This window comes from Microcebus murinus, chromosome 19 (assembly GCF_040939455.1).
Source record: "Microcebus murinus isolate Inina chromosome 19, M.murinus_Inina_mat1.0, whole genome shotgun sequence".
Lineage (NCBI taxonomy): Eukaryota > Metazoa > Chordata > Mammalia > Primates > Cheirogaleidae > Microcebus > Microcebus murinus.
Window position 1 is genome coordinate 16,414,435 of NC_134122.1, and position 13,403 is coordinate 16,427,837.

The 13,403-nt window shown below is 47.2% G+C and overlaps 1 protein-coding gene across 1 annotated transcript in view; it reads left to right on the forward strand.

Moving 5' to 3' along the window:
• The window catches only part of OTOA (otoancorin), a 57,374-nt gene extending 49,368 nt beyond the window's left edge, over positions 1-8,006 (forward strand). The window contains exons 24-28 of the mRNA XM_075994882.1: positions 1,697-1,839; positions 2,067-2,203; positions 2,730-2,827; positions 5,808-6,003; positions 7,405-8,006. Coding sequence (XP_075850997.1) covers positions 1,697-1,839; positions 2,067-2,203; positions 2,730-2,827; positions 5,808-6,003; positions 7,405-7,484 — 654 coding nt within the window. The 3' untranslated portion in view covers positions 7,485-8,006. The remainder of the gene's footprint in view (positions 1-1,696; positions 1,840-2,066; positions 2,204-2,729; positions 2,828-5,807; positions 6,004-7,404) is intronic.
• The last annotated feature ends 5,397 nt before the right edge of the window (positions 8,007-13,403 follow it).

The window sequence follows — 13,403 nt, forward strand, 5'->3', positions numbered from 1 at the left end:
ACAAAAAATGAGTGATCAAAACTAAAAATTAAAAACATTGTGATAATTGATGCAGAATATGGAGAAGGTGCTCCTAGGGATAGTGGGGAGGGAGACTGAGATGGAGGAGTCCAGAGGGCAATCTTCTCTGAGGAGGAAGCATTTAAACAGACCTAAGGGACAGGAAGCCACAGCCACATGAAAACTGGACTCTACTGCAACATTTCACAATCTTTCTCAACACTTCCTCTCAACACTGTGAGGATCCGTATCGTGTGATGGGGATGACTAATGTTAGGGAAGGGAAGATTGACTCTATCTTGGTGACTTTCACTCTTATTCAGGAGATGTGTCCTTGGATGTCTCCTTCCCATCTTTGCTTTGTGACTCTTGCAATCTTTCCACTTTCCCCCATGAGCACTGTGGGATCTAGGCTTTATTATATAGCTCATCACCGAGGGATTGGCTTGGATGCTTCCTCAGATCCAACATAGGTGGATCAAATGAATCAGGGCTTGCTTAGTTACAAGTGGCAGAAAACCCAACACAAACTGGCTTGAGCAAGAAAAGAATTTATTGACCCCCATAACTTAAAAGTTCAGGGATAGAGTTCAGGTAACTGGCTCCAGGAGCTTCAACACTGTTATTGGGACTCTGTCACTCACCATCTTTTTTGGACTCTTCTTTTCTTTCTGTTGGCTTCATTGAGAGGAAGGGTCTCTCCTCCATGTGGTGGGTTCTGGAAGGTCCTCATGTATATCCTTCTAAGTTCAAGTCCAGAGAAAAGAAAACACTTCTAATTGTTCCAGCCAAAGTTCTGATTGGCTCTGGCTGGATCACATGCCCAATCCAGAACCAGTCCCTGCAGCCAGGCTAAGAGATGACTTGATTGGCCAGAATTGGGCCATATCATCACTCCTGGAACTCAGGGAGCAGTTTGTTTTGACTGAACTACATGAAGTAAGAGTGTGGGAGGGGTGGCTCTCCAGAGGAAGTAATGAAGAATGTACAGCCACTATGATAGAATTACAGAGACCCTACACATCAGCACCCTTAAATAAAGGCTCATTTTTAAATGCTTTAACACCATGGCATTTCATATGCTACTCTGTCTCTGGAATTGAAGAGCAAGGGGCAAATATATTTCTGTAGGACCATAGAGGAAGAAAAATTCATTCTGGCTGAACTGTCATGAAGAAGGTGACATTTGAATCGACCCCAAAAATAAAAGCATGGCTGGATTCTAACAGAAATGCAGAAGGGCATTTCAGATGGAAGGACTGGCTTGTGCAAAGGCAGGGAGGCAGGAAATTAAAAGATTTTGTTGGAAATTTGTGGAAACAGATGCTGGAAATTTTTTTGATTCAGATACAAAAGAACGTGAATGTCCAAACTGTCTGAAGGTCATAAGAACGACCTTCAGAAATAAGCAACAGACCCAGCACACAGCTGCCTTTAATATCAGTGAAGTATACAGGAGATTCATTGCCTAAAGACACCTCCATAGATCAGGGTGCATACTCAGTTGAAGCAGCATCTTAAGGACATTATTAATCTGGATGTAGTGGCCAAGATGAAATGGAGTGGGATTCCAGAGGGTTATAGCAGGGAGGGTTATGGTCAGGAGTCTATGGCAACAGCTCACTTACCCTCACAGGCATTGGGGTCCTGATCATCCTTGGATAGTTCATCTTCTATCCTTTCTCATTGTTTATAGGCTAAATCCATTCTGCAAGGGTTCTTGGATGATTCAGGCTATAGTATCCAGGATCTGAAGAGCTTTCATTTAGTGGGCCTTGGTGCAACCCTGTGTGCTATGAACATCACTGAAATCCCACTTATAAAGATCTCAGAATTCAGGTAACCAAAATGCTAATGTGAAAAATGGCAAATGACTTATTAATTCATCTATCCATCCACCAAGATGTTCTCCACTTCCTGATGCTTTGAACATTTCTGGGCTAAAACAGGGAGTGGGATTAGCTGGACCCTCTCTTGGTGCTGAGCCCTGCTATGTTCTGAATATGATTTTTTTTTTTTTTTTTGGCTGGAGAGTTCCCCAAGTTCATCTGTCCTTCTTTAACCAGGGTGGTAGTGGCCAGAATTGGGACCCTGCTCTGCAGCACCCATGTCTTGGCCGAGTTTAAAAGGAAGGCAGAGGTTGTATTTGGGGATCCCACTGAGTGGACCAGCTCTGTCTTGCAGGAGCTTGGGACCATTGCAGGTAAGTGGCACCCTGAGCATGCCTTTCTCTCCCTTTCCAAACTTACCTCTGGGGACAAAAATAAAATAAAATAAAATAATTCTTGGCTACATGTAGAAAACATTGATGGAATTAAGTAGAACCTAGACTTCATGATTTGAAGTTGCAGAGGGTGGGTCTGCAAATATGCTTTTAAACAAGCTCTCCTGGTGATTCTTGTGTACACTACAGTTTGAAAAACACTAGTTTAGAATGTGATTTAATTGGCCCCTATAATAGGTTTATACACAATTTGAAAGTGTGTAAATTGAAGCTCTTCTGGGCCTACATTTCACTGTAGGTGGCCAATCAGGGCTAATGTGACCCACTTTTTTTTTTTTCTGAGTTGATTGAGGTACTCGATTCCCCAGTGTGATTTTCAGGGCCTTTTGTACGGAATGATGCTTGCCTAGAACACGCAGAACTGTACATTATGCAGCACCATTAATAAAACAAGCGCAGTTCCGATGGCTTGAACTAAACCCTCGTGATTCCTTTTTCTCCCCAGCTGGATTAACTAAAGCAGAGCTCCGGATGCTCGACAAGGATTTGATGCCGTATTTCCAGCCATCAGCAATAAAATGCCTTCCTGATGAGATATTCAAAGTAGGTGCTCAGTTCTTCAAGGAGAAATGGGAAGCTTGACCCTATTTCAAACCACACAGGGACGGACAGGCCTTGGAATTTAGGGGTTTGCAATCAGGCATCTGCTGATAGGGCCAGAGGAGACCTGTATGCCAACAATAGATGCTCGCAAGATAATTATAGGTTTTTTTTTTAAGTTTTTTGTTATATTTTCAATTTACATTTTAATTATATTTACTTTAATGGCCACCTTCTCTTCATAGCAAATGCTACTGATTTTCTATTTATGGTGGTGTGAAAGGTTCATAAACCCTATGCAAGACTCTTGTGGACAGATATATTTAAGAATCCAGAATTATTCAGATTTTTAAAAGATCACCCTGTGCATAGACTGCTTGTAACTTAACACTCCCAGCAGTATTTGGGAAAGCACCATGTAAACCAAACACATTCATATTTCTGCAAAGAAATGTCTGACAAGTCACACTAATTAAAATAAATAGAGACTATAAATAAATAACTTCATAGCAATTCAGGTCAAGTTTTGCTGATAAATAAGTTTGTCTTAAACTTTGGGAAAAAACTTCCAGTTTTCAGACTTCTTTTTGGACTTAAGAATGGCAGATGAGGGATTGTGGACCTGTATAACATTTCCTTTTATAATAAATTCAAGTAAACTATTTTAGTTAATTGAAAGAAAAGTATTAAGAAATCCATAATAGGGATATGAAAAAAATTGAAAGGGTAGAATTGTGTGAATTGAAGTAAGAAAAGCAGGAGATCCAGTGAGAGATCCTTGCTTCCTGTCTGTGTACAAGATTAGGAGCATGTTTGCAGGGGGCAGTCTGCACTAATGAGAAATGAGTTTCCCTGGTGTCTTTGCTTGCTGGGCAATATGGGAACACATCCTGTCCACCACTCGTGGATAATGCACACAAACCAGGCTAGACAAACTCCCAAGATGCCACACCCCTGGTTCATTTCAAGACAGCCAACCTTGAACTACTTCAGCACCCTGAACAGCTCCCAGCACACAGCAGGCATAGGAGCCATAAATGAGCATTCCTTAAATACCTGCTTCCTCTTTGGGGCACTCTGCATGGGACAGGCAATGTGGTCTTGGATGCTGCCATTGTGCTAAGCACTTTCTTTTGGTCCTTGCTAAACACTTTCTTTTGGTCTTGTTTGGAGTGCAGTTGTAGCTACTTGACCACCTACTCTGCAGTAGGCTCCGGCTAGGTGCACCTTGGGGTGCCCTGGTGAAGGGGTGATAACACTGCCTTTGAGGAGCCTGGAAGGTAACATAGAGTAGTGCAGTGGGCTGGGTAGGAACCGAGTGAACTAGAGAGCCCTGTATAAAGGGGAGGCTGCTTCTTACCTCTAGCACATTAATGCAGTGCGACCATGTGGGCCCAGTTTTGCTGAATCTTCCTTTTTGTTTTTTTCTAGAAGAAGCCAAACAGTCTCATATGGAATCTCTTGATAATTAAATGTTGGCAGCCAATCTGAATTAATTTTTTGAAAACACAGTGCAGTAGGCCTAGAGATTCAGTCTGGCCTGCGGGTCACAAGTCAGCAACATTGGAAAAATAGGTAATTCCTGCAAAACAGACCCTGTGTTGACGGCAGACATAAGCCAGAAGGGCACCTATGCTGTGTGTATGTGTGGCAGGAGGACAGGAGGTGATACTGAGTTTCTGAGGACAGGTCAGCTAGGTGGAAGGGGAGGAACAGGCAGAAGGAAGTGCACATAAAAGTGCTGTCTCGTAAGGACTGTCAATATTGATGCTAATTCTCCTGGAGTGGAGAGTGCCAGAGGTGAGGCTGGACAGGCCAGTAGGACACCATGTTCAGGAGCATGAGCTATGTCCTGGAGTGGGGTGCAGGGAAGTGCTCTAAGCAGAGAAATATGATTCCAGGGAAGTTCCTGGACAGGAGAGGAGGATATCTGAGAGAAGAGAAAGGAATGAGGGAATATAAACACCTTTCCCAGGCTCTTTGGGGCCCTTAGAAATTAAGCAGGATGACTTTGCAGTCCCCTCTACAAAAATAGAATCTTGCCATCCCATCTTATTCCAGTCTCACTGGAACTAGTCACCAAATCCTTTGAGCTGGAAGTGACTTCAGAAAACATCTTGTTCAGAGTCCTTAAAGGCATAGTGTACCCGGCAGAATTTCCCACTCCTGTGATCCATGGCAGACATCACCAATAGATTGCCGCACTTTCGCCCTACTGAGCCCTAACAGGACTCACCAGGCAGTATTCAGGCAGTGATGCCAAAGGACAGAATCTATCTGCATAGGAGATGAGATAGATCTCTGTGTCATCCCAACATCTGGTCCAAAGGCAGAGAGAGGCTAGGTAACTTACTTGACTCAACACAGCTAGCATGTGGCAGAGCTGGGGCTCAGATTCTCAGACTCAGGTTTTTGGACGTTAGGCCTGAAGCCGGTGTTTGCTGAGGTGGAGGACTGAAGCCTCGGGAAGGTGGCTGGCTGGGATCGCATTAAACAACATTAAGTCACACAGTGAGAAAATCGTGACTACTCTTTCAGCTCTCCTTTAATACTTCTGATTACTTCAAGGAGGAAGTCTTAGTTTGGAGCAGTAACACCTCTATAATGCTTTTTATATCCTCTCTCTCTCCCTCCCTCCCTCCTCTCTCTCCCAAGGGGCCAGGGGTTCAGATGTTGTTGGCCAACAGATCCAGCCAGGATTCAATGATGTTGTTTTATTTCTTTTGGCTTCCATTTAATGCTTCCTTATGGCAAGTCCTGCTGGTTTTCCATTTTTGGAAATTTCCATTTAAAGTTGTCTATTTTTAAAAACATTTATTTTAGTAGCAAAAGAATGATGATCTAATTTTAAGGAAACAATCTTAAAGAGCATCACACATGGCACCCGGGTGTGGCAATGTTGTGCAGACCCCGGCGGATGACTGAGTTCGGGCAAGCCGGGGAGGGGCCCGCTCTGAGGGCGCTGTCCCCTCTCCCGCGGCAGGAGCTGTCCGCGGAGCAGATCGCCTGCCTGGGTCCGGAGAACGCGGCGGCCGTGACCCACGCCCAGCGCCAGCGGCTCGGCACGGCACAGCTGCAGAGCCTCCAGCGGGCGCTAGATGGCGCCAAGGCTCAGCCCTGGCAGGACGCGCCGGCCAGCGCCGTTCCCACTAGGACGCCAGCCTCGTGCTCTCCCCCAGGTGAGCGTAGCCGCCGGTCCGTCCCCTGCCCCTGTGTCCTTCTCTGTCCGCCCCACGGGACCTGGGGAGAAAAGGTTACTAAGATTCAGGGTGGGGTCTCTTGACAGTCATGGGGGATTCGGCACTGAAACCCAAAGTCCCTACCAAGCTTCGCATAAATGATTCTCAACTCTGGCTGCACTTTAAAATCACCTGGGGAGCCTTAACAGACTTCTAGTTCCTGCAGCTTCACCCAGAACCAATTGAATGAGGATCTCTAAGGACTAAATTCATTTCAATGCTTCGTCTGCATCCTCCCTCCTCTCACTGTTATTGATTAATTCAACCTGTGTATTTGGGCACCTACATGTTCCGAATCAAAACATTTAAAGCCTAAAAAGGTATGTAGTAAAACCTTTCCCCTGTCCCCTAGCCACCTAGTTCCCTTCTCCAGAGGCAACCAGTGTTACCAGCTTCCCATGTATTCGTCCAGAGATTCTCTACGCATACACAGCAAGTCAAATAGAGATTATCTCCACACTTTTACAAAAGCTTATTATACACGTTGTTCTACACCTTGCATTTTTCATCTAACAATATACCTTGGAGGCAGTTCCGTATCTGTACACAGGAGCTGTGCAATTTTTGGTTTTATGGCTATGCCACAACGGTATTTAACCAGATCTCGATAAATGGGCATTTCAGTTGTTTCTAATATTTTACTGTTACAAAATATGCTGCAGCCAATGACCTTGAATAATTTGCATCTGTTTGAGTGTGTCTGTAGGATAAACTCTTCAAAGTGGGATTGCTGGATCATAGAGTATGTGCATTTGTAATTTTGATGAATGTTGTCAGATCCCCCGCAGAAAGGCAGGACTGGTTTTCTCTTGAAACAGCAGTGTCAGAAAGTGATGAGGGCCCCTTAAAAAGATGTTTTCTGCCTGTCCTCAGCCAGGTAAGATCCTAGATGCCCTTCTTCCATTCACCCCACAGGCCTGAGTGAAGGCTGCCATTGGGTGAACCCTTCCTGTGGGCCAGACCCTTAATCTCTTGTTTCCTAATCTTGCTTAATTATCAGAATCACCTGGGAGTGATGCTTAAAAGACAAATTCCTGGGCCTCTTTGCAGACTTGCTGAATCAGACTCTCAAGGGAGGATCATAAAATTTGCATTTTTAACAAGCTGCTCAGGTGACTCTTACAATTAAGGCAGATCTGATACTGTGCTGATTCACACAATCTTGTTTAATTCTCACTCCCCTGCCTCCTACTCCTTTAAGGTCATTACTTCCACTTAAGAGATGAACAAATCAAGGTTTGGAGTTGAGTGGTCCTAGAGAGAGACTCAGGGAGCTGGGCATGATGCGTCCGCCCTCTGCGTCCTGCCTCACGTGTACTCTTGCCTTGTGTTTGCTTTCAGGAGCTCCCATCTCTCGGGGCCTTGGACTTGGCTGCCTCCTGCTGGTTCTGATGGCCAAGCCTCAGTGGGGAGTGGCCTGAGTGCATTGCCCCTTGGGTGTCCCAAGCAGCTGGCCAAAGCGTGTTGAGACAGAGGGCACTTCAGACTGTGGGAGACCCTTACCTGGACCAAGAGCCTCACCTGGGGCACAGAGACCCCTGGGCCTTGACATTTAAAAGGCCCCAAAAGGAAAAATAATTATTAAAAATGATCTTGCAGATTTTTAATCCAGCCAGTCTCCTCCGCAGGGAGCCCTTCCCTGTTCCATTTCAGCCTCTTTTATTTTCCAGCTTGGAGACAGAGCACCTGTGGGGAAGGAAGGGTGACTTCTGACAGCATGAAGACCTTACAAGTTACTGCCTCCCCTCTCAAGAGAGGAGGGTGCAGGAGAGGCATTGTGGTAGCCAGGGCCTGATCTGGTTTCTACTCCGGCTTAGTCTTACTTCCTGGGAGCCACAGGCTACATTGGTCTTCTCCTCCTTCAATATTTAGCAGAGCTGAAATAAATGAATCCCTCAACAGAAGCCAATATTCGTTCCTGATTGCTGGGACTAATTGATGTTCTGGTGGGCGCAGCATTGCCTGGAAATTAAAACATTTAACATGGCTCAACGTTAAATCAATTTGAAAATACATTTTCCAGATGCTTTCTATTTCCTTGGGAGTCAGCTGGATGAATGGCTGTGGAGTTATCAGCTAAGCTTTCAAAAATATTCCCCCTCCCTTTTTTTTTGGTGGAGGTGGTGGCCCTTGGGGTTTAAGTTGCTCTGAGCTTTGGAAGATGGGTGGAAATAAGAAATAAAAATACTTTGGGTAAGTCAGTCACCAATGTGATATTGGCACTGCTGAACAAACCCTGCCCACTGGCCTGGTCCTGCTGGGGGAAAGTTACTTCTGGAAGTTGCCAGGATGACCTTGGCATTGGTCTCAGGAAGTCAGGGGTCCGGAAAGGGGGACAGCAGGGGTGTTTGCCAGTTCCTGGGTATTGCACCCTCTGAAAGGCACAGTTGAAGCTGTTTGGCATGGCGTTCCTCGGATGATAAGTTACGCTTCCTGGGTGCTTTTGATCTTCCACTGGCACCTCTTGGGTTCTCTCTGTGGTCTCCCGTCCACAGCAGACTTCTCATCTGGAGATGAGAAGAAAAGCCTGCATGAGTTTCCAAAAATCTATGCTGCTCCATAAGAAGCGGGTGGATTTTACAAAGCCATCGGTAGGTGTTGTAGAGACTCGTGTGTATTTTCAGATGTCACATGGTTATCATAGAAAATTAAAAGACTGCAGTGTGAAAGGTGCGCCCTACAAGTGTAATTTAGGGTCTGATTTGGTTTTCCTTCACCCTGGCAGGGAAGTGGCAGCTAATGTTGCTTCTCAAGCACAGATCATTTATCTTGTTGCAAATGACACCAGCCTCCAGTTTAGCTGGGCCGGGCCAGCTGCTCAGAGTGGGGGCTGGATGAGAATGTGTCTGCACAGATTCCTGCCAGAAAGGCCTTGGATCCCACTCTTTCCACTTCCTAGTTGGGTTGTCCCGGACGACTAAAGGCAAACACTAACAAAGACGACTCTCCTCTGAGTCAGACTTCGAACTGCCAACTCCAGGTCGCTTTTGTGTCTCACTTTCCCTTTTGATCGTTAGTTTCTGATCTGACTTCTGGATCATTCTGCCCATTGTGAAGAATAATAATGACTCCCATTATGGAGGCCAACTCTGGGACAGGCTGCTATAAGGGCTTTAATGGTGTCCTTAGCCCATTTCGTCTTCATCACGACCCAGGCAGGAAGTGCTGTGAGGTTTCCCATTTTCTGGATCAGGTTAAGGAATTCTTGTCTCAGCCTCCCAGGTAGTAAGGATTTGAACCCTGACTTCTTTATCTCTGCGCTGTGCTGCCACCTGGATGGGTGTCCTTTAACTTCCCTAATAAGTTAGATCAGAGAGAGAGAGAGATGCTGTAATCCCTTCACCTCCTCCTCTGGCAGGAAGCCAGCTAGCCTCACAGCACACATAATTGGTGATCGCCGCAGGCAGGAAGACAAATCTAGCTTATGCCCTGCAGGACCCCCCAGGGTCTCAGGTTGAAATGTGCAGTCCTTTGCACACAGGAAAGTAGCGGGTCACACAGGCGGGTGCTGTTCACCTTTCAATGTCAACCCTACCGATGGACTCCCATCTCCATGTTCCACAGCCTCCCCCAGCTGCATGCAGGGATCACGGTCACTTGCATGCAGGTTACAGTGTGCTGGCCGTGGTCCTGACTGGGCAGGACCTGTGCCATACTGGTTTTTCAATATTTTGAACATCACCCTCCTCAGCTAGCTCCTTTGCAGGCCCCCACTTTCAGGCCCACTCTGGACACCAAGCTTGGCTTAATGGGGGTTGGAATTTGTCCTGTTACTTCAGCCTCCCAACCAGTGGGACTTCAAACGAAGCTATTCTCTCTAGTCCTGGTGGCCAGGGGTTTAGCTGCAGCTGCTGGTGATGGGCTATATTGCCAAAGAGAGAGGTTTCTGTGTCTTGGGGTGTGTGTGTGTCTGTGTTTACTTGGTTTTACTGAAGAAATGGTGTTATGGAAGAGAGTTACAACACAGCAAACAACTTAAATATTAAGCATTTCTTTGTCCTTAAAAGTTCTTTGCCCATTCTTGCCTCTTGGGGGGTCTTTAAAGACATCTGTATTACCTTTTCTCCATAAAAAAAGTTAAGCATTGTGGAATTCCCAGGCCACACAGTGTCCTGTTGGGATATCTACAAAGTGTGTGCCTTGAAGTGCATACCTGCTTGACAAATCCATTCAGGACGTCCAGCAATTCCTGGGATTCTTTGGCTACTGTAGGTGTTTATTTTACACTTCTTTGCCACCACTGCCCCTGATTGCTTTAGAAAGGGACATGGGCTCGTCTGATGCATGGAGGTACCTGCAATTCACCAGGAGGTGAAGTCTTTATTTGCTTTCACCTCCATCCTGGTCTTTTATGAGCCAGACGAGCTAGGTGCTGATGAAATCTGGAGGGACGCAGTGGTGGGAGCTGTCCTTTCCCAGGAGAACCCTGGCCCTTGGGGATCCCCTGCAGTCTCTGAGACCCTCTGGCACATTCCTATGTGTGATGGACTAGACGATTGTTCCCAACTATTGTGCTTACTCTCTTTATTAGGGTTACACACCCAAGCCTTCTGCCTTGTGCCTTTGCAGTGCATCTCAGTAGGTAGTGTCTACTCCCCCACTCTGCTCACTGTGGGTTTTGGTCATTGCAGTATGAGCAGACACGACACCTTCCACCAGCAGAAATTTTAAATGTGTTTGCACAACTTGGCTTGACCTCTTGGTAGTTTCGTCTCCATGTGAAGGGACGTGTGGAACAGACCTGAACTTGACCCACAGCTTGGAGCCAAACTGAGCTCAGCAGAACCTTACTGAGCTGAGCCATGCCCATGGAGCCATGGCCAACCTGAAGACTCAGAGGCAAGAAATAAACATTTGTTATGGGGATCTATGAGGATTTGGGGGCTATTTGTTACTACCACAAAAGCTGATTTACACATCATGTCTTCAACATGCCCTCTTGGCACAGGGCTGGTCCCAGTCCCTTGACAGGAAGATGATACACTTTCCTCTTGCTTCACCTGTCCTGTCATTTCCTATGCACACTATGCCCATTTGTCAGGCTCTCCTGCTTCCTAAAAGTGTTGTGCTACTTGATCCCTGGTAATGGCCCCTAACTTCTGTCCTGCACCCATTTATTTGCCATCTCCAACACCAGGTGTCAGGGAAATCATGTGCTAGAGGAAATCGGGGTCAGAGCTTATGCTCATAATGTGGTTGTCCACCTACTTCACCATGGCAGACTTTGGATCTCGTGACTCACTGAGCAGCTTCACCTGGAGCACTCACTGCTCCAACAATCGTTCCAACTCCACGGCTTAGCTGCACTCCCTGGTGCAATCAAGGCCCTTTCACCTGGAGTCTCCCAGAAGGATTTTCAGGTCAAGTACCAGCATTTGGACTGTGTGCATTGGCCCATCCTTAGGGAAGAATGTTCCGGTTGGAGAAGCCATCTGGTTCTCCCCCAGGCGTGTGGTCATCTGCTCTGCTCGTTCTGGGAGCTGGAAGATTCTTTGAAGTGACTTTGGCCGACAAGTCCAGCCACGAGCTGCCCTCCTACTGACGACCTGTGCCGTCTTCATCTGCTCCTGCCACGCCAGCCCCACTGAGACCCCACTCCCCACTACTCCTCTATGACCCTCTTTGGCATCTCTGAACAGGGAACCTGAGATGCTGGTGGGCAGCCTGTGGATTCCCACCGGTGCCCTGTCCAACTCCAGAACCTGTCACTGGGCAAGCTCTGGGGTTGGAGCAATGAACATGCTACGTCCCCAGCATGTAACCCACCTGAATGTAAGCCTCTGGGGGTGGGACCCTTACCTGTCCTGTTCACTGCCATGTTCCCACCACCCAGCAGCCCCCGTAGGCTGGTCATGATTGGTGTTCATTACATATTTGTGGAATGTAGGAGTGAACTCTCCTTGCCCAAAATTGAACTCAGAAGGACCTTCAATCAGGCAAAGATTGGGAAACTTCAGCTCTACTCCAGGAGAAGGGGAGATAGGATCAGAATATATTTGTTGTTCATTTAACAAAAGTTTATGGAGAACCTACTTTTTTTGCAGGCCTTGCGCCGGGCGCTATAGAAACAGCAGCACACAAAGACCTGTGCTGACAGAGCTTATGTTCTGCTGGGGATTGGGGCAGGCAGACCATAACCACATACGTGCTTGTATCAGGTAGTGGTAAATACTACGGAACAAAAGAAATCTGGAGGGAAGAATTGAGAGCTCCAGGGGGTGGGGGTGAGGGTGGTGGAGAACAAGCTTTAATAAAAATCAGGTGGTCAACAGAGGCCTCATTGGAAAGATGAGGATGAGCAGAGACATGAAGGAGGCGAGGGAGGGGCCCTGCAGGTATCCGGGCAAGAATCCAGGCAGAGGACAAGCGCGTGCAAAGCCGCAGAGACAGGACTGAAGCTTAGGGTGTTGGAGGACCAGCCAGGGGCCCACGTGGCTGGGACTAAGCAGTGGGAGTGCGGACAGGGCGGAGGTGAGGCTGGAGAGGTGACGGGGGCCAGGTCTGCAGGGCTTGTGGGTGTCGCCGGGCTTTGTTTTGTGGCTCTGAATGAGAGTAGGAGAAGGCGGAACCCACACGAGACCTTTGCCCTTTGCAGCTCTCTTCCCACGACAGCAAGGCCACTCATAATAGAAAAAGCAACTGTGGGTTGGTTCTGTCTGATGTTCTCTGTGTGTGTCGCCTGGCTTTGCCGTGGTTTCCATCCTGTTCCCTCCTTGGAAAGGGGTCCTGATGTCAATTCAGCTTGGCAAACGTCGTCTTAGCGGATTTGATCTGGCATGTTGTTTCCCAGCTCTTCCCATGTCCTATCCTAGACGTGGGGAGAGACTTTATCTCACCTCCATGCAGTAATTCCTGACAGCGGATCCCAAAGCGGGTGTATTGGGACCCTCATACCACATAACTGCCAGGAGGGGGCACAGCTCTGAGATTCAGACCTGGCTGGATCCAGGGACGCCAACCATGTCACCAGGATTCAGTCCCCTCTCGCTGTCTCTTGGGCTGGCGTCTCTTCCCTCATTTCCTTAATTATGGGATGCTCACAAATTGTTTTTTACTGCGGGTGCAGTTGATCACAAAGTACCCACTTTCTCTATAACCAGAACAGACAGGTATGGGCGTCTCGGCTTCACGGGCCCTGACAGCACCAGTCTTTGTCCTGAATTCAGCCCCCAGTGCCTGGTGAGGTACAGGGACCCTGTTTTTGAAAACTTTCTTTACACGGATGACAAAATAGCAAAAATAGCGTGTGAGGCTTTTGCCTTCAGCCCCGAGCTTGTTCTGCAGATGACTCTAATCTGCGGAGGGAATTCGCTCCTCCCACTCTCCTGGGTGTTTCCTTA